Source organism: Strix uralensis, chromosome 2 (genome assembly GCF_047716275.1).
Source record: "Strix uralensis isolate ZFMK-TIS-50842 chromosome 2, bStrUra1, whole genome shotgun sequence".
Taxonomy (NCBI): Eukaryota; Metazoa; Chordata; class Aves; order Strigiformes; family Strigidae; genus Strix; species Strix uralensis.
The window spans coordinates 109,548,248-109,570,992 of NC_133973.1; the positions used below are offsets into that span (position 1 = coordinate 109,548,248).

At 37.5% G+C, this 22,745-nt stretch overlaps 1 protein-coding gene across 1 annotated transcript in view; it reads right to left on the reverse strand.

Moving 5' to 3' along the window:
- FREM2 (FRAS1 related extracellular matrix 2) overlaps positions 1-22,745 on the reverse strand; it is a 147,086-nt gene that overhangs the window by 58,615 nt on the left and 65,726 nt on the right. Inside the window, exons 3-6 of the mRNA XM_074859783.1 lie at positions 7,360-7,506; positions 4,871-5,101; positions 1,997-2,122; positions 837-1,088 (exon numbers count right to left, since the gene is read on the reverse strand). Coding sequence (XP_074715884.1) covers positions 837-1,088; positions 1,997-2,122; positions 4,871-5,101; positions 7,360-7,506 — 756 coding nt within the window. The remainder of the gene's footprint in view (positions 1-836; positions 1,089-1,996; positions 2,123-4,870; positions 5,102-7,359; positions 7,507-22,745) is intronic.

The window sequence follows — 22,745 nt, forward strand, 5'->3', positions numbered from 1 at the left end:
AGGTTAGCGAGCTTGCTGTGCGCCCTCTTTGCTGCCTGAAGGATCTCAAACTCTACTGTTTCATGGTCACTGCAGCCAAGGTTGCTTTTGAGCTTCACATTCCCCACCAGTCCCTTTTTGCTGGTGAGAACAAGGCTCAGCATAGCACCTCTTCTCATTGGCTTCTCTGTCACTTTGAAGAAGAGTTTATCATCAATGCATTCCAGGAACCTCCTGGATTGCTTATGCCCTGCTGTGTTGTCCCTCCAACAATGGGGTGCTTGAAGTTCCCCTCAGGACCAGGGTTTGTGAATGCGAGGCTGCTCCTATCTGTCTACAAAGGGCCTCATCTGCTTGGTCTTCCTGGTTGGGTGGCCTGTAGCAGACCCCCACTATAATGTCTCCTGTCCCTGCCCTCCCTTTAATCCTGACCTATAAGCTCTCGGTTGGCTCCTCATCACTCCCCAGGTGGAGCTCCATGCACTCTGGCTGGTCACTGACATAGAGGGTGACACCCTCTCCTCGTCTTCCCTGCCTGCCTTTCCTAAAGACCCTTTATCCTTCCACTCCAACACTCCAGTCATAAGAGTCATCCCCCCATGTCTCCGTGATGCCAATAAAATCGTAGCCCTGCAGGTGTGCACACGTCTCTAACTCCTCTTGTTTATTCCCCATGCTATGTGCATTTGCATAGAGGCAAATACTTTAAGAACTCCACATAGCGTTCTAATAGTGTTTTCAAATCTCAAGATGGCAGCACATGTTTTAATCCAATTTCTACATGCTGATTTGAGTGTGATGCTATTTGTAGTTTCTCTCCTGAACTGGGAATATCACTATATTACATGATGTCTTACCATCATCCTTGTCAGGTACAATGGTAATTCGAGTACTAGGGAATTCTGCACCAATTCTTCCCCCCATTGGCATGCTCAGCAAAACATCAAAGGTCTCAGCCTCTTCATACAAGGAGTCATCTATGATGACGATCCGACACATTTTTTCTCGTTCATCTTTGTCAAAACGCAGAATGCTGTTGTGATCCTCAGGCCTGGAGATGTAGTCAGAGTAAGAAAGTACAGAAGTTGGGGCAGTTCCAGATGCTGTTCCTGTGGCATAAAAGGAAAACAGTCACTATACATGCCATGGTCATAATGATCTCACAGATGGTGAATTTTATTTTCATTATCTTTTAATTTCTATTTACTTTTAGTTGATAAGATGGGCTGAAATCTCTGACCATGCTACATTTCTGAGGTCCTTGGACAAACTAGTTCTGTGTATAATGCAGTGCAAGCACATGGCTCCTCAAATTCATTTGCAGCTTTTCAGTCAGAAGGAGTATTGTAGTCTATCACAAGAAACACAGACTAACAAAGGAGACCTTGTGAGGATTACCAGTTAGCATACCCTTAGTATATTCTACTCATTGAAGATATTGGTGGACCAGAAATTAACAGGATTTCATGAAAACAAATTATTTTGATTTCAGATTACCTCACCAAAAATGTTGCTTCATCTCTCCAGATGAAAAATAATATTAAAAGTACAGATGTAGAGACCCCATGCTCTGCGTGGATATAATTAATAGGAGATTGAAAGATGGAGGAAGGAGAAGCATGGCAATTATGCAACGTTATTTTATACCAGTTTTTTCAAGATACAAACAAGTAAAAGATGTCCTGGGAAATCATTGCAGTGCTTTCAGTTTTCATCACTTTCAGATATGTGGGGCTGCATATAAAAATCTTGCAAAAACATAAAGAACACAGATCCTCTTCACCTCCTAACAAATCTCAACGATTTGGAACATGATAATTTTTCAGCTGTATTCAATAACACTCTACAACAGATTGCAGAGATTAATATATTTCCAGTTGAGACTGAAGATATTTAGATGAAAAAGCAATTAACAAAGTTATAAACAATTTTATTATGCAATAGATGGAACAATTATTTTTGTTTTTCTGTCTCTTTTCCATTTTTGCCTTTCTCTTTTTATACTAGATTCTGTTACCTTGTTGTGTGTAGCAAATAACCATCAGTTCCTGGCTCACATCTCCACTTCTCCTAACTGGAATAAATAATTCACCAACATCTTCTTCAATAGTATAGGTGGACTGGGGAATAAAGACAGTTGATTCTGCAAAGACAGACACATTTGTTTATGTAGATTTATGGCCTCATTAAGTCACCTGTAAAATAGCTAGGAGCATTTTAGCATATTCTAAAGTGCAACAAAGAACTTGTATTTATCAGCAACGGCATTAAATTTTAAGAAAAACTTGGAGGGTGAGAGAAGTAGAATTTCTTAGTCTTTCAGAAATGGAAAAGAAAATCAGATCATTAGGTCTGAATTCACAAGTCCTTACTAAGTAGTCTCTAATGTGATTTACTTACCTAGGGTTAATGGTGCAAGACTGTTTGGAGAATTTGTCCACAAGGTCTATATTTTTATTACTTCCATGGTATTTCATGATTAACTGTTAATCACAGAAGTATCAATAGCGTAGCTCACACACAGGCAGTGGTTCTGCAAGGCCATTCTTTAACTTACTGCATCAAGATAACCATGAAAATAATTTGGTGTTGAGGATGCAAGATTGAGCTCTTGCTATCTGACTTGGACATTTGATTTGAGTTGGCTACATGTCTACACTCCTGTTTTACTCAGAGGAGACCTAGCCAATACAAGTCAGTGAAGTCTGGAGAGCAATCTCACCCTAAAATGTATTGGACCAAAGAATGCCAGATCTGTTTTCCAGGGAAAAAACACCAAAATGCATTTTAAACTCCTTCATTATTTTATACTCTTAAACAGATCGCTGAGTTTTATGCTGTTACTGGGATTAGGGATCAATTTTGTTCTTGTTCTCTCAAAAACTCAAGAACAAAAAGTCATTATGCATATAATTGTAAAGCACCTTTACTGTTTCATTAATATGACTGCAACACAAACAGAATATAATTCTGTACAATATCAAATCAAGTGGTATCAGCTGACTGCATAAAGCAAAACTTTTCATTATTTCAGAGTACTTTAGCAAACAATGTTCTGAAAATTGTCATGTGACTTCTTTGAAAACATGTTCCAGGTTTTATTTCTCCAAGTGGAAAATACTACTAGCATGAATTAAGGTCAAAAGCCTGCCCTAAAAATGCTGTTATTCAGGTTTGATAAGATCTAGACACTTTCACTATTCCAGCAAGTAAAAAATTCAATGTGAAAACCACCAAATTCCTACCTTTTTGTTTTAAGGTAAAACAAAAGTTAACACTAAAAAACCCCAATTTGTTCCTTTCATTTCTCCCTTTAGAATTAAGCTGACAAAATGAAAAATTCTATCCTTCAAAAAAAAGCAGGAATCTGATTTGCTCTGTTTCCTGTCTCTCTCATAATTATCCAGCTAGGAGTAAAATGACGTTATAGAAGTTTAACAGACCTTATGAACAACACAAAAGCCCAGAGGAGAATGATCTACACCATCTCAGCTAGTGTAAGAAAACACAACCTTATGCAGCCTGGTTTTGGAATAAAACATTAAATTTTTGGAATAAAACATTAAATTTTTGGAATAAAACATTAAAGCATTCCATATGCCAAGGGGCTGGTACAGCTTTCCAAACAAGCTCATTATTTTGGTACTAAGACTACACCATTCAAATCAATGAATTTTCAAATCAATGAATTTTAAAATAATTTTCACTGGAAGCAGAATAAAACTTTTAATGTTTCCTATTCAGTTAGCATCTTAACTTGTTATAACCTGCACTCTAAAAGACTATTAGGTAACCCAGTCCCTTACCTCTCTATATTTTTCCTGTAGAAATTCCTTGAAGTTGTGCATTTGATTTTCTCCTATGCAACTTCACTTTATGTATAATTACTACAAATTCTCTGGGACTGTAAAAATTATCTTAATACAAGAAATAGAAAAAACTATTGTTGGCATTAAGAAGACTCAGATGATTATCTTGAGTTGTGCTATCTCACTGATCATAGAAAAGATAGAGAGGATTAATACATTTTCAAGTAATTTAGTGCTTTTCACATTAAGCACTATTTTTCCCAGTGACTAAATATGAATGTCAGATAACCTCTGGCTTAACTTGCATTTGTAAGGAGGAACTAAGAAATGTCTGACAGTTTTCAAATGTTTCATTAGGGAAGACTATAAAAACCAAGCTGTTACAGTCATTCAACACAAAGATTCCTTAAGGACAGTTTAGTGTGACCTTGGCCCATAGGTTCAAATGTCTGCATGAAGCTGAAAAGTAAAGCAACCAGAGCACATTCTACTTTTTTTTTTTTTTTTTGTAATCAGTTTCTTTCTTCATTTACATTTAACCATAATTTTATTTGTTCTTGACACAGCTTGTGCTGTACTTGGTCTAGTGAACCTGTCTTACTGAGCTTCTCAGCTTGATGTTAAGGTCTAACTGATGTAATTGGTCTGCTCTGCTCCAAGACCCAAACTTGGTGGGACCAACCAGCCTGGACTTTCCTGTACAATCCTCTCCCACATGAATTATCAAAGCACAGTAAACCAAGTCAGCCTCCAGCCACCTGTGCAGATACACTCTGTTTGTAAACACACTGAACCAAAAACCAATTATACCTGAAATGAAAACCAAACCAAACCAAACCAAACAACCTAGAAATAATATAACATATAAAAAATGCAGGTATTTCATCAAAGCATGCTACCTTAGTTACATAATCATGAATCCCTTAAAGTGATAGAGGACAAATGGCTGCCCAATGTCTGTCTTCAGAAATATCCTGAGGAAAGGTAAGCTTTATTATTCACTGTTACTCATAACATTTGCCCTCCAGTTTATCTTTCGGTATATGCACATATTGGCAGTACAGTTCTGGAAAGGTTCTTACCATCTCCTGGGTCAATAATTTCCACCGTGCATACATCAGGAAATTCCAGAACTGCCATGACAGGCTCAGAAAGAACAATTTGAAAGGACTCAGACTGTTCATGTTCACCATCACTCAAAATCCGTACTCGCCATGTAGCAAAGGTTTGGCCAGGATTAAACTGCACTTGCTTCTGGGCTTTTCCTCTGAAGTCTTTATCTTTCCTGGCAGTGCCATCTTTGGTGCTAATACCTGCCAAAATCAGAAATTCAGGTCATTAAAAATATGACTTGTAATTTTTCTCTCATTATGTCATCTTTAAAAATAGACATTTTAGAGAAATATACCTTTCACAACCTGAGAGTTTTCAAGCCAATTCTGTTACTCTCGATCAATTTTATGCTGGTGTCTCACATAGAGGTGGAAGCAGATCAATTAACATTATGAAAGGCAGTTTGGACAGAATTAGCCAAAGCAAAACTAACTATTAGAAAAACTCTACATTCTCTGAGGTTACAGTGAAGTTTCCATTTCTCCGTAATCCAAGTATGGATGCCCAAAAGGGCCAACAGATTTTTTCCCCCCTTTAAAATTCTGGGTTCTCTTCTGTTCCAGAACATCTAAATAACATGCTGACTGAAACCTGCAAAAATATTTATTTCTCTTAGAAAAAAAAAACAACCCACACCTGGAATGTTCAGCCTTCAAGGGGAAAGCTAAGGAAAACACAAAGACACAAAGTGGTAAAAGATAGGAAATAAGGATGAAAGAAGATGTAAAATCCGAACCATTGTGGTCATTCCCACTACAATAAATACTTTTTAAATGATTATCCTCCTATTTCAGTGTTTGCATAATGACAATCATTAAACTCAAGTCAAATTAAAACTGCAAAGCCATGGGATAAAATCCAATACAGCTCATCCCAGCAAGACAGCACAGACCTTACAGCCTCGGACGCAGCCTGCTCTAAAATGGCTTTTCACTGGCATTTCCCTCCCGGGTTAAGGCTGTCTGACAGGCCCTCATGGAAATTGGACAGTCTTTCAGAACTACCTCCAACTCATGCATTTGGCCTCTGAACACCACAGTACCACTCAGTCTTTCTCAGGTTTTCAGAAAAAAACTTACAACTTCTTCCTTCTCTGTCTGTTTCTTCCAACTGCACTGTTTAATGTATTAAAACATATCACCTTTTCCTACAAACCTTGCCTTTCTTGCTTCCTTCTTGTGCAGGAAGTCATAGCTGATGTTTTACATAACCTATAACCCTCCAGCCCCTTTGGCACTCCACACAGACCAGAAAGGCCAGTAAGCATCTTAACTAATATCTTTTACGTTCTTTCCAACTCTGTAATTCCATTTTTCAGGATTAAGATAGTCATAGGCAAGTTATTCAAACTGCTTTTGCTGAATTTTGAGTCAGCTCAATTAAGAAACTGAACTTGAATACATAAGTGAAAAATTTTGTAAACCCTGTATTTGAAGGATCAGAAGTCAAATCAGTATCTGTTAATCAGTACCAGTAAATAATTTAAAAACCACATCCTTAATTTTGTATTTCATTTATCTCTTTTTATTCTTTTACTTTCTTTAAAAGAAATATAGTCTCAAAGTTAGTTCACTGTTCAAAACAGGCTTTTAAGCTAGATTCAGTTAGTTAGTGCCTATATCCCTTAAATCTCATTCCAAAATAGGTGTCCTAACTATATCTCAATACCTGAAATTCAGAAAGAGACTTAAACAGAAACCTGATTTCTAAGCACGAGCTTGTGCTCCATGCCAGGTAAATGCTTACATATATCTTCAAAACCAGCTTTAAATGGAGTGCCTTTTCTAAGCAGTGTAAGCTCACCATAGGTTTCGACATGAAACTGTACAAGGATAATGCTCCCTGGTCCAAATGCATCACTAGGAAGAGGATGGGAACAGATCCAGAAGCTAGAGACAGGTGTGAGGTTGCAGAATGTGATAACACAATCTTTTTCCACCTTTTCAATCCCCAGACACTGCAAACAGGTTTCAACACCTCCTGTATCAGCCTGTTAACTGCCAACATTGAAGAAAAGGAGCCTAATGCTGGTAGCTGCTAATCAGTCCAGCTCACAATAGCCTTCACGAAAAATTATCTATGTTTATTGTTGTCTTTCCCATTGCTACAGCTGTATTTTCTTATTACAGAAAAAATAAAATCTGGACAGGAACTGTATTCTGTGAAACAAAAACAACAGTGCTATCTATCAAATCAAAGAAAGAAGGACTGGGTCTTGCGTTGTTAAGTCAAAAATTAATTGCAGAAGACAAAAAAAGTGAAAATTTCATCATATAACTAAATAAATCATATACTTAGCATAACAAAAGATACTTGCTTTAATAAATAAGCATACTCCTTTGAATCCAGCTTGCTTAGTATGAAACACCAGTAAAGGTATATAGCTGTATTGATACTTTCATCAACTAGCTGGCCAATGATTTATAGAAGCAATTGATAAGGTTAAAACTGAACTTACTTATAAAAGAGGTTTCTCCCAGGTAACCTCTACGTTTAAGAACAACATCAAGATATTTGGAGTCTTCATTTACTAAATAATACTCCTTTTCTAAGGAGATCCACGCCCAGTTTAGGCGAAAATGTTGATTCTTCAGCTTATTGCCTCCTGCAAAACAAAATTATATTTATTCATTTTTCTTTTTTGTTAAATGCGATTTTTTCTTTTGAGGTTAATATAACCCGTATCCTGAATAAGATGTGTATCTTAGCTGGACATTACAATCCAAAGATTTTAAAAATTTAAAACTAAGAGATAACAAGTAAAGAAGTCAGCCACAAAGACAGTACATATAGTACATATAGGAAAAAGTTTTATCTTAGATGCATACAAACTAGTCACATTCATTCCAGAGCATGCTAATTTTCTTCTTTTTCAAGGGAAAAAGAACAAGAATTAATAAAAATATATTTGGGATGCCTTTTTCAGAGATTAGAAAAATTGTGGATGATCCAAGTTTCTGCAGAACCATACTGTTATCTCCAAATAACACACAATGTAGGACATTATGCAGAACTTCCTTGACTGCCAGAGCACTGGAAGACCCTTAGTATCCTGAGGGACCGGAGATGATACCTACCATCTTTTAGACTGCATTTACACATGCAGCCTGCTTCTAAAACTCAATATTTTATTCACTAAATCTAACAATTTCTGCTCTTATTGCTTTAGAATTTATGCATCAGCTCTGTATGATTTTAGGAACAGCTTTCACATCTTCCTAGGAAATGGTCTCATCAAGATTAAGTATCCCCGATACACACCACAGTTTATAGCTATGCTGATGCCCTCCTAAGCTTACATGCTTGTAACTGTTGGGTTAAGTATGACTGCCTGTCTCACCTAAGAAGATTTAGATACACAAATGCTTATTGGAATTCTCTTAAACTATTTTGCAATGATCTATCTTCATGATATGATGAATATCCCTGAGTAAGCTGCTGAGATGTGTTTTGAGAGTCAATTTCCAATAGACCAAAAGCGGTCCTCACAGTTCTTCTTACACAGGCACAACTGTAGCAACACGTTCCTGGTGAATAAAGCCGACTCCAGGGATCCTTTCCAAGGTCTCTACTGTAGCAGTAGCACAACAGTTTCCCTGCAGTCTCACTGAACACAGATGGTTTCTGTGCACTCAAACATTGGGAATTGAAAGCACAGGACATCAAGCAGTACACTCAGCTAGGGAAACTGAACCAAGTCAGGATTTCTGGCAGGCAGCTGCTGATGGCATTGTCCTTAAATGGAAGACTGTATTTCCTCATACAATAATCGGAGGAACCTTCACAGTCCACCTCAAATGAAAATGCCCATGTATTTATCAACAGAAGTAGGCTCCTTTTTTGAAGCCAAAGCAATGCAGGAATACAGAAAGGATCCCTCAAAGTTTTGGAGGGGATGATATGGAAGTCACTTAACTCCAGCTGCAAAACACTAAACAGCCTAAAATCTGAGCATGTCTCAGCCTAATCTCTCACTCCCAGCAAAAATGAAGCTGTTCTGTCTACAATTACTTTGTATAACTGTAAAACAACAGGAAATGTTTATTGAAATGGCAGGCTTCACAGAGTTTTTCTTAGTCTAAAAAAGCAATCCAGAAACAACAAATGCAAACAGATGGCACTCTAAGGTCCAGTTAAAAATGCTACTTTTTTTTCACTTGGAAAGGTAATAGCTGAAAAGAGCTAGCACCCATTTCACTGACTATAAACCAAGTATTTGTACAACAGGCTGAATATCTCAGATCGGATTAACATCTTTCTGATAAAATATAGCATAGCTGTACTTTCTCATGTACAGTTTACCTCCATCTGTTCTCTGATTTTCCACAGTAAAAAGGCATTTCTTGTCAGTGTAGGGATTCTGGATGCCACAGATAAAAGGGCATGACAAATCAAGTTCTGTATATCATCCTATCGGATGTGTTTGCTATTACTCAGGAGAATCCTCTAATTTCCATAGCAAGAATAAAATAACCTGTTCAGCTGACTGAAGGCAGATGCTCACTCAGCAACTGTCTTCTGGGAACATTGGCTTGCTTGTGTGAGAGGCTGTAGTCTGATTTCCTTCCCACAAGGTGCTGCTACAGAACAAGGTTTGTTCAGGTAACAACTGTCTGAAATGTGCAAGGAATTTCCTTTAGAAATGAACACTTCTGTACACAAGCTAGTGAATAAAGTAATTCCTCTGAATAGCACAGAAATGTATCTAAGTATTCAGTTCACTCGTGGCTTAACTACTGGAGGAAGAGCCAAATGGAGGTTGGTTTTCCCCTTCCAGTTTCTTCTATTCTATTCCTTGAAAAATTAGGTAGCACTTCCATATGCTTCCACTTTGCTTCAAAAATAAGTCTCTATATTTCTTTATTGACCTGTCTACTAGAAAAAAACAACAACCATACTTGTGTAATCGTACATAAAGGCAATGGTATAAACAACAGGAGGGAAATGGTTACTGGAGTATCACACTGCACTCCTTGTCCTGCTTCTTTCTGCTCTTTTCATCTCTACTGTTACTGACAAAGGGGAAGGCTTTACCAAAAATTGTAATGAGCACCACAAGAAAACCAATAACTATAGTTTTAGCTATACCAGAATTTACATTAGGTTAGCCATATGTTAGGTCTTCCCATTAGTTTCTCGGGACAAATGCAACAGAATATGTCTTGTTCCTTAATCTAGTGAGAAAAACCATTTGTGTGCCACCCTCGAACACACTGCCTAATTTAAACATAATTTGACGGAGGGATACAAGTTTCTAAGATATAAATGGAATGAAAATTTACTGCCAGTTAGAGGAGAAAGAACCCATTAGTATCACTACTGAGAAAAAATACTGCTGCATGAGCTTACTACACATGAGAATGTCAGACATTGGAAACCCCCCAGCTGAAGGAAAAGCTTCTAGCAGAGTTTGTATCTTTTTAGACAGAACAAATTCCAGCCAGGGGATGGAAAGAAATAGGAACTCCGGCATAATTTGCTCTACTGTCCAAAGAACTAATGGCTTAAACGTGTTGTGGACACAGGCACACAATCTACAGCTTACAAACACATCTCTTTAAGTTTTATCTCTAGTGGCTTAAATAGTTCGATTTTATATGTAATCTATATTTGCAGATAATTACTGAACAAATCAAAATTACAATACAAGAGAAAAAAATCCCAGCTGTTAAAAAGGAACAGACATATTGAGAAATTTCAGTAGCCAACTACCAAAACAGTTCATTCCTGTCATTGTTGCTATGGAAAAAGTTGAAGTATACTGAGTTAGAAATGTAAAGACAATATGAAATTTAGGAAGCAAAAAACCCAAGAAAGGCAATACGTAAGATTTAATATTGTCTTAATTCCACCTATTTCTGGATTTCAGCAGTTCTTTCTATTTTTTTCTTAGAGTAAAAAAAAAAGTGGAAAAAAAAAGTATTATTTCTAGGGGGCTTCCAGCAAGTCTGCATTTCTACAGGCCTACTTCTGCCCCTGAAATATATATTGTTCACCTTTTAGGATGTGCAGTACTAAAACCATTAGATTTAGAAATTTAAGAAAAAAATATATTTTAGATCTTGCTTTCTTCACTTTGTCCTTTTTGTGTTCATAAGAAATGTTTTCTAAATTATACAAGCCATTTCATGGCCCAATGTCGACAAAGAATAAAACCAATGTCGTTGTCGTTGCTATTTCTATTGTTATTATTATTGTTGATATTATTACTATTACAGACCTCTGACACAATAGAGCAGGAAGCATATGATACATCTTATCTAATGTCATTTATTTATTTTTGGGCTAGAAATCCTAAACTGTCTTTATAGCCAACATTGGGAAAGAGGCATTTTTTAAGGCAAAATATTTTAGGCATCAGTTTTTGAATGAGATTAGCTGTGCCTCAGAATATGCAGAAATACATGCATTTTTCCTCAACAGCTGTTAAAGATGCTTCTTGTAACCAGTTACGTTGCAGACATTTTTATTATAGTCATCTAACGCTGAGTAAGATTAATTCCACCATGCGTGAGATGAAACTCTTTTCTACAACATAGTAGAGCAAAGCAGCACACAAACATAAGGTCTGTAAAGAATATTAAGAGTACAGCTCTCAGAAATTATAAATATCAGAAATAAAATTGCACATGCCATCTTAATTTGGTTCCCTATTACATTAATTATCTGCCCTACAATAATATTTCTATAGGCAAACGAATTTTGCATTGCTCACTAGTGCTTCCCTTGGGCATGGTCAAACATTTAGCTGCTAGGCAAATTATTAAGGTACTACACCTCAATGACAGTTTTGCTTTTGTTCCTCTCCCAGACAAGTGCTTGTAATGCAAATATATCAGAAGTTTGGAGAGGGAAGCCATTACTAGAGTGCTTTTAAAACTAAACAAAAGGAAGGAGGGCCATGTTACAATGAAGTAAATCCAAAGTAACTTTGCTTTTATATCAGTGAGATGTGGTTGGCAAGATGTTGCTATAGTGATGCATGAAAACCTGTTTCTTGAATTTTGCCAGAGATCAGAGTGCAGCAGTGCTAAATCAGAAGATGCTAGACAGGTTGTAGTGCAGTGAGACATTAATGAGAAATGAGATGGCAAGAGTTCTGAGACACAGTCAAAAACTTTGTAAGGAGCTAAAGCTAAGGATATAGAGTAAGGTAGGTCACAAAGTGACTTCATGACTGACTGAGGCTGCTGAGGACAATACCCTCTGAAAAGGTTTGCCTGAATCTGACAAGTCAAAGATGGATGTCACCTAGAAGAGATCTTTATAGAAGTCTTGTCAGCAAATTGGTCACCTGTCAGAAAACAGCGATATATTATTTTTGCATAGGTCATCATCCAGAAATTCCTAGAAAGATCAAGTCATCCAGTTTCAGTTACTCAACATGAATAAAAGAGGAGGGGGAAGAGGACTTGGTTAGTAAACTGGTTAAGGGGAAAATATTGAAATTACTATTCCAATTAAAGCATTTCTCTTTCTAACCATGCTGCTCAGATATCTTTAAAAAGATATAAAACCTCCATAAGAAATATAGATTAGATTGTCAGAACTTTCTATCATGATGCAAAGAGCTCGAAGAAGGAAAGAATCAGTTCCAGTTCTCTCCACAGATCACTGGGCTATGTGAAGACAGTATAAAGTATATGTCATTAAATTGCGTCTCTTGAGCACTGGCAACCTAAAGGGCATTCCATAAAGAATGTCTGATTGTAGCTTTGCTGTCCCTAGGAGCTACCCCAGAACCCCAATTCATAAACAAAAGCATACAACTACACCACAGTGTTCACTGATGCAATAGAAATGGATGTATCTTGATACAGATACTGGCTTCCCTACATGGTATCCATGGCAGAGATGAATCAGCTAAAGAGTGCCTAACCTGTATAACCATAGGCACACAGACTCACTGTCCCCACAAGATTGAGCTGTCTGCTACTTGTAAAGCTTTATGGTACAACATATCTGCCTTCTTTAATCACTAGGTGAGGTTGTTTAATGGGGAAAAAAAAACAACCTATAAATTCTTCCAGGGCAAAGAACATATATCAAACAACTGGTAAATAAGGCACTAAGAAAGAAGAGTTTCTTTAAAATTTTTACTCTTGGTCCTTTCTCTTCTTATTTCACTTCCTAAACAGACTGCAAAAAGATGTTAATAAGAAGAACCAGAGCAACTGTGAAATATTAACAGTTCACCTATAGTTCAGGAATCATTGCATGGCATAATTAAAACCATAGGAAGACATCTTAACAAATGATGTTTTCTCCCTCTTCCTCCAGCTCTTTCCAGGTTCTGTTACTGCTTGTTGATTTATTTGCATGTCTGCAAGGGCTGCAGTCTTTCCTTTTTGGTTCAAAATATTTGATCCTACTGGATGCCTCATTCAGAAAGGGTTACTGAAGTCGGCACTACTCTATCCTTCGTGCTATGGATCTCCTCATTGCAGCAGGTATGTGAAGCATCTGAAAAAGAAAACCCACTCCTGAATTTGAGTTCAAACTGCAGGAGAAAAAAAGCCACAGAGAGAGGAAAGAAAAGGGAATCGTCCATTTTTAGACATCTGTTCCATTTTTTCATCCTCTGATTAGCCTCCTTCTGTACCAAGCCAACTTCATTAATATATACCAGGATAAAGTTACCTCAGCAGTTTTATTAGAAGTAAAATCTGATGTGAAATGCAGAAATCTTAGTCCCCAACATCATGATTCCTCATTTAGCCATGAAGCTGACTGTCAACCTTACCACTTCCCAAGTTTTTTGATCTCCATACTATTTGCTAGTCATTATCCGTGGTTTGTACAAACATGTTTTTTGCCAGACTAGGGGAGGAACACACAATCTTAGGTGATTCTGGTAGTCAGAATAAATATAAAGAAGATATTATATGTTCAGCTCAAGACACATAGCTTCAACAACTCTGATTTGCCATACTGTGTCATAGTCCCAGTACATTCTGGCTCCAGGTTAAAAAGGCAAAGGTCTCAAGTAAATCTTTTGTTTGCCAAACTATTACCCCCCCCCCCCCCCCCCCTCCCAATAAAACAGATTATAAATGTTCTTTATTCAGTGCATTGGGGCAGCACATCATTGGACTAGATGGCCATTAAAGGTCCCTTCCAACCCAAACGATTCTGTGATTCTATGATCATATGCTATTCTCTCTGCTGTGATCACTGGAAGAGGTACATTCTTTAAAACTGCCTTCATTCATATAGAAAAACTATTTGCAGAAGTGAAACAAGTAAGTAAACCCAGTACGTAAAATATGCCATTAGAATGTTTTGAATTGACTTCAACAATGCATAAACTAACCTAATAATTTTATCCAATTAGAAACCCATTAACATGCTTCACCTTTATAAGTCTTTTTCAAATGTACTATAATGGACTCCAGTCATTTACCTAACTTGCTGAAGTCTGCACCCTTCTGCACTCTATCTGCCACTGTAACTCAATATATTTGTAGAACAACCAAAACCAATGCCCTAAACTAGCCCCTAGTGATTAGGGACTAAAACAATGCTTTCTCTGACTTCTCATGAGAAAACACACACTTCCCAGCATTATGGACTTGGCTTGCCTGGAGTATAATTGGTGGTATCCAATGAACTGCAGACAGCTTCCGTCTTTCAGTAGTTTCTGTAACTTTTTTGCTTCTGTTTTATGTCTGCCCCCAAGAAACAAGTTGGAATGGCCGCATATGCCAGGGCTCAGACTAAGTAAATGCTTGAAGTCACGTAGCAGAAAAAATATCTGAAGAATACTGTATAGTTTGTTACAAAAAGAGAGGGGGAAGTGAGAGAAGAGACATGAATGTAAAGGCTAGCTAGTGCTTATTATATTTTGATCCTAGTAAAATTCAACTAAGCGTAACTAAGGATGTCTCCAAGCACAGTCTGGAGATTCACGCTGGGTTAATTTAAGGAATTCCCAATTCAACTCTCTGCCCAGTTCTTCTGCAGGAGATTAACCAGATTCTGATTAAAAGATTAACCAGATTTTCATTTACAGAAACTGTGGAAGCAAACACGCACTGACTTTTCAGCCAGTGCATTTCATAGCTTTACATTAATTTCAATTTATATCAGTTCAGTACAAATAAGTTAATCAAGAGTCAGGATACCATCACTCTCTTGCTGTACCAAGAGGCTGTGAGCTTTCAAAGGGCAAAAGAGATAGAGAGAAACGCAGTTTGAATCATCAAAAAAAGATGGTGGAGTACTATGAGTGTTTGAAAGCCTTTATAGATATTAAGTGAATAGCTATGTAACTGATTTAAAGGGAATCCAAAAGATCTACTGGCTGGTTTGGGATTCTGTGCTGTAAGCAAGGGACTAGCTTTGCAGGAGCTGAATGCTTCCCACTTCTACAGTTCCAATGATGAATATGTAAATAATTTAATGGATTCAGGGTACTACTGAAGTGCTACTAATTGAAATGCTTAAGCACGTACCCATAAATGCTGCTCAATCATTGTCTGTAACAGAAGAGAAAGACATTGAGCTACCCAAAAAGTTCTTAGCAGGGCTGAACAAAGTACAACTGGGCAAAAATTATTCATATTATTTCTCCTCTCCCTCAAAATACCAATCCATCAAAATCAAAGTTGTTCATAAAAAGCCTGGCTTTGATTAATCTTTTTACTGAAAATATTGGTAGAGAATAAATGTTGAATTTTCATCTTTTTCTGCAATCTGCCTTAAGTCTTTTAGGTATATATAACTTCTCATATTGATACTGTAACAAATTTAAACTAATTTTTAATGTAAAAACTAAAAATACTAAACTATATATTTCAATTTTTTTTTTTTCAAATTGAAAAGCCTATGCTCAATTATTCTGCAAAACTTTGTAAGAACTTTTTTGTCCTGGTTCAGAATAAAGTATCTCAAAAAATTTTCACAGGATAAAAAATTTTCTTATTGCTCTGCTCAAAGACTCAGCAATTGTTCAGTATTCATAGGCAGAGAACATATCTAGAATAGAATTCACAGAATCACTTTAGCTAATGCTTTCTCCTGACAATCATACTCTAGAATTTGATTAATCTCATTTTAAAGTAGACACTTAAAATATGTCAGATGCAACCTAAATTTTCCTCTAAGAGAGCAAGGAATTTAAATTAAATTAAGGGTAGGCTAAAAGTAAAATAATGGTAGTTCATTATACACAAAAACATATATATTATTTATACTAATCATGCATATTTCTATATTAATATATTCACAAAAGAATGGATATATAATACTTGTTCTATGTACATACCAACAATAACATTACAGCACTTTAAAATCTTGCAACATTCACAGTGCAGCCAGACAGGTTACTGTGATGACAATGACCAGAAGATCTGATCTAAATTCCATTGATACACTGGGTCATCACACAGTTTGTATGGAAAGATTTCTTTGGAAATTGAAATGCCACAAGTATCAGTTCCATAGAAAGTGTATTTTCTAATTAATATAGGCTTATTCTCATTACAAATCAGAACTGACATAGTTTTCTTTCCAGAAATACTTTGTCTCACTGAATGTTAACAGAAGCAAGGCATTCATCACAGAATCTTCTCAAAACAATTCCTAATCAGACTCTACCCTCTCAGTCTGCATGCACTATTGATAAAAAACCACCAAGCCATCTAAAAATGGTGAAAGTGAGCATGTTACAGGATCAGGATACACTACAAATAATAACCTGAAGCTATGCTGAATGTACCTGATTTTGGCTAGTATTTAAGGTCAAGCAGTCACCAACAGGCTGGTGTTTAGAAGGCAGATCTCTAAGAAACTCCAGTGCAGCAGGCACATGCGAAAGTTAGTGTTACACTGAATTACAAGATGACAGATAATAAAGCAGAAGAAATACTTTATTCTGCCCTGTCACTGTTTCTAAGGTGATAAAAAGAAAAAAAAAAGTTAAAAAAAAAAAGTGTGTGATGTGTCTCTTGCTTGGTATTGCTTTATTTGCTGGGCACTTATCAGGGATTATTTTATTCAGTAGCAATCCCTGCTGATAGCATTTATTTGAAAGTAGTAAAGGACATGGAAGAGAGTAAAATGTTTGGGAGCTTAATCTCCCTTCTGGAGAACTAACTCATACAAACAGATTGAAGAGAAGCAGGGCAAAACCAAAACCAAGGGGATGGACATGAGAAGAAGCATTTGAAAGGGGACTGCTGAGAGCTACTGAACACAATGTCCCACTAGACCCAGAAGAGGGAAGGTACCAGGAGGTAGGGTTGTCTGTAGACTGCTCTAACAGCAGCACTTTGTTCTCAGAAGTCTTTGTTCTTATTGTAGAGGTAAGTCCTTATTTTGAAATGATGGTTTAAGTTATTGCATATTGAATAAAGAATGACCACTTCTCCTCAGCAGAAAAAAAATTCAGAGTAGTCAAATTCAGTAGTCCCAGTAAATAACCACCACCGGTAAAACACAGTATGTTTTTGCTCAAGTCCCAGTGCACAGGAACATAATCAACTGGCTCCTGTTCCACAAAAGGTGAAGACAAGAGACCTGCCACATAAGGGTAGGATTCATACGATCTATTTTTATCATGAGACAGATGTTTAATTTAAGCTAGCTGTCTAGGCACAATGAATGGAAAGAATTGCATCTGCAGGAAGTGCAGGTACATCTGATATGAACAGCTGGATTACCCTCTAGAAAGATTTGGCCTACTCCACTGAATATAATGGGAGAATGTTCAACCCACCAGTCTAGATAGCTAACTAAAGTCCAATGACATGATTTTCCTGTGTGCAAAAAGGAGATTCCTGAGAAAAGTCAAAAATATGACTAGTCCTGAACTGTAATATGGAAAACTTGTAAATTCAAACGCTTTAAAAGTAATCTTTGGAATACCTGAAAATAGCAACAAAAAATCCATTTGGTTTAGAAGAATTATTCTGTTATTATAAAGTTATTTCCATGTTGTCATTAAACTAATTAGCACTTTGTGTAGTCACAAACTAACTTTGAATCAGGAAAATAATTTATACTTCCTTGTGAGTAGTAACAAAGAAAACCCAAACATACCACTCAAGCTGTCATACCTATCATTAAACAATGCCCATATTACCTAAAGCAGAATACCTTTTTTCCTAAGGATCCACACCCTGCACCTCCCTCTGAAGAAAAAAACTCCACCTGGATTAGTAAGACTTCATGCATGCATGGCCTGCAGCAGTAAGTAAATTTATTAGATCTCTGGCAACACATTCTTAAAATAAACTTAATAGTCTTCAGGTCTCTGCTTACTAATTTGTTTTGTGGCGCCAGACAACTTCTCCCAAAAAACAGGCTCCAGCTGAACTGAAGCAAGGTTCATTTTCTTGTCTCAGAGAATAACGGGTTTAGCTCCACTAGCTTAGTTACTGTCCCAGATGGGACTTTCTTTTGGTCTATACTTTCAAAGCAGTGCTACACACATATTAGCCTGTAGGAAAATGACTGTCATTTAAAGCCTAATCAGACAAAGTGTTAAATTTGAGGGTCATGGGGTATCCTTAGTCTTAGTCTTGAAACCAATGAGTAATAACAGAAAAGTCTACTGCGACCTCAAAAATGAAACACATTCCAACAGAATAAGACCTAGAAGAAATATGCTTACAATCAAAATATTATCTTGCTTAATATTGTACTATTTTAAGAAATTCCTTTATTCTGGGAAAATAATATATCAATTTCCCCTTCTTTAAATAACATTTTAATTTAGAGCCCATTACTGCAAACTCCTTCATATGTGCCTAATACTTCAATGCTTGCAATATCATTCTCATGCTTAAAACAAGGGCACATGAGTGGGTGCCATCTGAAACTGAGGCCTCTAATTTTTCGTAATGAATATGAAATTGGTATTTGTGTCAAAATGGTAAATTTCCCTTGAAGAAGTAGTTGAACTTTTTAACTCAAACTGTTGTGCGCTGTTTTTGCAGACAATTCCCCTCAACTCAGGTGACAGTCCAGACTCAAAAATCTCAAATTTTACAGCCTTAAGAGGAAAATATATACAAGTGGGTTTAAAGAGGTGGTTGTCTTTTGCAAAACCTACTCTAAACAAAATGGAACAGCATTTCCATTTTATCAACAGGACTTGCTATAACTCACTGAGCACCAATAGGAAATCTATTCTTTTAACTCCATGTTAAAGTGATTGAACTGTTTTTCTTTATTAAGAATTCACTTCCACAGACTTGAATTTTGGTTCCTCTTCTGTTCTGGCAATGTAACAAATAAAATGCCCGACTGACTGTAGGAGAACAAATGTCAGGCAGGTCCATTTAACATTTACTTTTAATTCATTTCAGAGTAATTGTACCAGGTAATCTCAAATACTTTTAATATTATTTGACCAGAGAAACTCCTCTGTGGTGCCTTTGATCCTTTTTAAGCTATGCCAAACCTATAAACTTTTGCAGGTGATTTAGTCCTGCTCAGGAAGGACAGAGAGAAAAACTTAAAACATACAAAATTGTTGATACAGACAAGGACAAAAAAGGGTTCCTTTTTAAATCACTGTAACTTTGCCTTAAGACAAGCCTTGTAAAGAGGTATTCAAAGATAGTTCTGCTGAGAAAAGAAATATTTTGCATTAATGCATTATTTTTTATATCATGACAAGTTTTTTCATGTTACTTGAGGCCTATCCTATGGAACAGCACTGTATATTCCTAAGGCAGCAATTATATTATATTCCTATTTTAACTCAAATTCCTGTGCTGCAGTCACAACGTATATCACAAGATAAAAAAAATAAATTAGGAGAAGCCAAAAATTCCTTAAAACATTCAAGTCAAGATGTGAGAAATCTGTTGAAATATAAAAATTAAGTATAGGCAAGAACTTCTAAAATAAAGAGCAGAATTAAAACTCCAGAATATGACCACTGTGAGTTTCCCAAGACAGAAGCTCAACAGACATAAAGCAGAGGTACAGCAGACAGAAGTGACTGTGAATTTATGACAACTCAATCTTGATAGTATGTTGCTTCCAACACATTATTTGTCTCTCCCTCCTCCTCTCTGCATATGCATGTAATCTTCACTTATGCTTTGAGATAAGTAGTTAAGTTAAATGAAAATTGTGGCAGGTGCACCCACCCAATGAAAATGGGGCTCTTCGTTGCTGAAGTGTAGCAGCTGATTGCCTTTGTTCTCAGGGCTTCACGGTAGTGGGGGCCTTTGGCCAATGGGAGCTGCTGTTGACTACAGGTCAGATTCGGCCTGGGTATAAATGGAGTCCCTTGGGGGAACCATTCTGAGTTAGTCCTCTTGTTAGAGCAGCATGTTGTGGTCTAGGGCTCTCTCCTTGGGTTGGGATGCTGCTGAAGGAAACTCCTTAAGGTTACTTGGGTTGGGATGCTGCCCTCAGAAGTTCCTCAAGGTTGAGAGCCCTCACTTGTTAGGTGAGTGACAGAGCATTTTGTGTTGTCATTAAACTCTAGGAAGTTATAGGGTGGTTTGGGTTGTTGTTAAACTCTAGAAAGTGGTGCTTTGTTCTGTGTTTTGGGTTATTGTTAAACTTTAAGGAGGGGTGCTTTGGTCTGTGTTTTGAGTTGTTGTTAAACCCTAGGAAGTTGTTCTGTTCTTCTCTTATGGGCATTCAAATCTGTAGTTGAATGGCTGCGGAGGGCTAGTTGATAATAAGTTTTAATTCTTGGTTGTTGTTTGTTTGAGAGCCTTTGTAACAAAAATCATCAGTAAAAAGTTCCATCTTTAAATTTTATGTTTTTAGCACACAGCAAATTCTAACAACTCATTTATGTATGGTTCACACTTTACTCAGCTTGAAAGGAGATTACTGGTTCAGATATTATTCCCTGTCTTAATGTACTAGCAGAATACTGCAGTGTCTTGATAAGTGAGGAGGCATATTGACATAAAAACCCCTTTATTTATAATAGGTTTGGCAAGATTTTTTCAGAATTTACATATTGACCTTCAAATACCAATGTGTGTTTTTTGACATGCCAAGTTGAAGTTTGTTTGGCATCACTCAAGCTTTTGAAAAATCCTTAATCAAGGTTTCTGTGACTGTTCTCCCACATGTATTCAGAAATTAAAATCCTTCAGCTTTTTCCCAAGGGCCAGGGAGGCAATGTTTTTGATAAATCAAGCCCAGCTCCCACTGAATCTGCTGGCTATCACATACAGACAGGTGAAGACCTGGGTATCTGTGTTCTCAAGTTTACATTTTTTGCCTTAGTTTGTACAGAAATGTGTGGAGGTGTGACCACAGCAGTTTTAACATGCCATCTAGCACAAACACTTCTCAGTTTTAAGGAAAGGTGTTTCCCACTCTTTCCTGAAAGGGAGCTGCATAGCACTTGCCTGTTGGGACATGACCTCAGACTGCTGTGTGTCGCCTGCTGCAGCTGATAACATCGCTGACACACAAACTATAGCAGTTTCCTGGGCTGCAGTGCAACTGGGGGTGCTCAGGAAGTTGCTGGGAAAACTCCTCTTGCCTCAGCCTGCAGCAATCTGCATGATGTTGATGACATGCTGCCCAACTGTCATCACTTACCTCCTCCTTTTGGCTGGGGGTGTTAAACTTGTTATTTTTAACTGATTTCATGGCTGTTCAAAATATTTATTTTCTTTCCCTCACTAAATCTGACAGTGCCCTTCCTACCTGCTAGGATCCCTACTCCTAGTAGGATGCAGTAACATGTTGGAGACTGAGGCCCATTCCAGGAATGCCAGAGAAGCCTCAAGGACTGCAAGGCCATGAAGCACAGTGGATACAGCAGAGATGAGAGCACAAGGCAGAGGTGACAAGATGACAAAACTCACTAGTTGCTCAGTGAGATTAATAGGACATCCCAGATTGAATCAGCCTGGGCAGCCCTCCTGCCAGATAAATGTAGATGGCTACTGAAATCCTTCTAGCTAATGATTCTCACTGAGCTACCTGTGAAAGCCTCATTGTTTAGGAAGATGAGTGTGGTGGTTTGACCTTAGCTAAATGCCAGGTACCCACCAAGTTGCTCTATCACTTCCCCCCCCTTCCCCCTTTTTTTCTCAACAGGGTGAAAAGGGGAAAGAAAATAAGATAGGAAAAAACCCAACCCTTGTGGGTAAAACAAAAGCAGTTTTAATGTAAGCAAAGCAAAGGTCCGTGCGCGGAAGCAAAAAGAAAACAGATTTATTCTCTACTTCCCATTAACAGGCGATGTCGGGCCTTCTCAGGAAGCAGAGCTTCAATACATGTAGCGGTTGCCTTAGAGGACCAAGGGTGACCCCGCCCCCTTCCTCCTTTTTCCCAGCTTTATACTTGAGCAGATGTCAGATGGTATGGGATATCACTTTGGTCAGTTCGGGTCAGCTGTCCTGGTTGTGTCCCCTCCCAAGATCTTGCCCACCCTGTCCCACTGCGGGGGGGAAATGTCGGAAAGAGCCTTGGTGCTGTGTAAGCACCACTCAGCAGTAGTCACAACACCAGTGTGCTATCAACACCCTGCCAGCTCCCAACATAAAACACAGCACCATGAGGGCTGCTACAGGGGAAAACCAATTCTGGCTCAGCCAGACGCAGTACAATGAGCTATCCCTTGGATGTCTGTCAAGGATAATTCTTTCCCTTCTTACCTTAATTATAGAAGAAAATTAAGGATTTAGCAGGATTGGTTGACAAGAGGTACATAAATTACACAGACTGGATTTTCTTATATTCTATAGGACTGAACAGGTGTGGATGTCAATTGATTTAACATCAGAAGATGGGATGGCAGAAATCTTAATCTTCACACAGACAACTATGCAATATATAAAACATCACTGATTGCTGGGCCACTGTTTGACACCTCTGGAAAGATGTACATTTGAGCCCATCTATGAA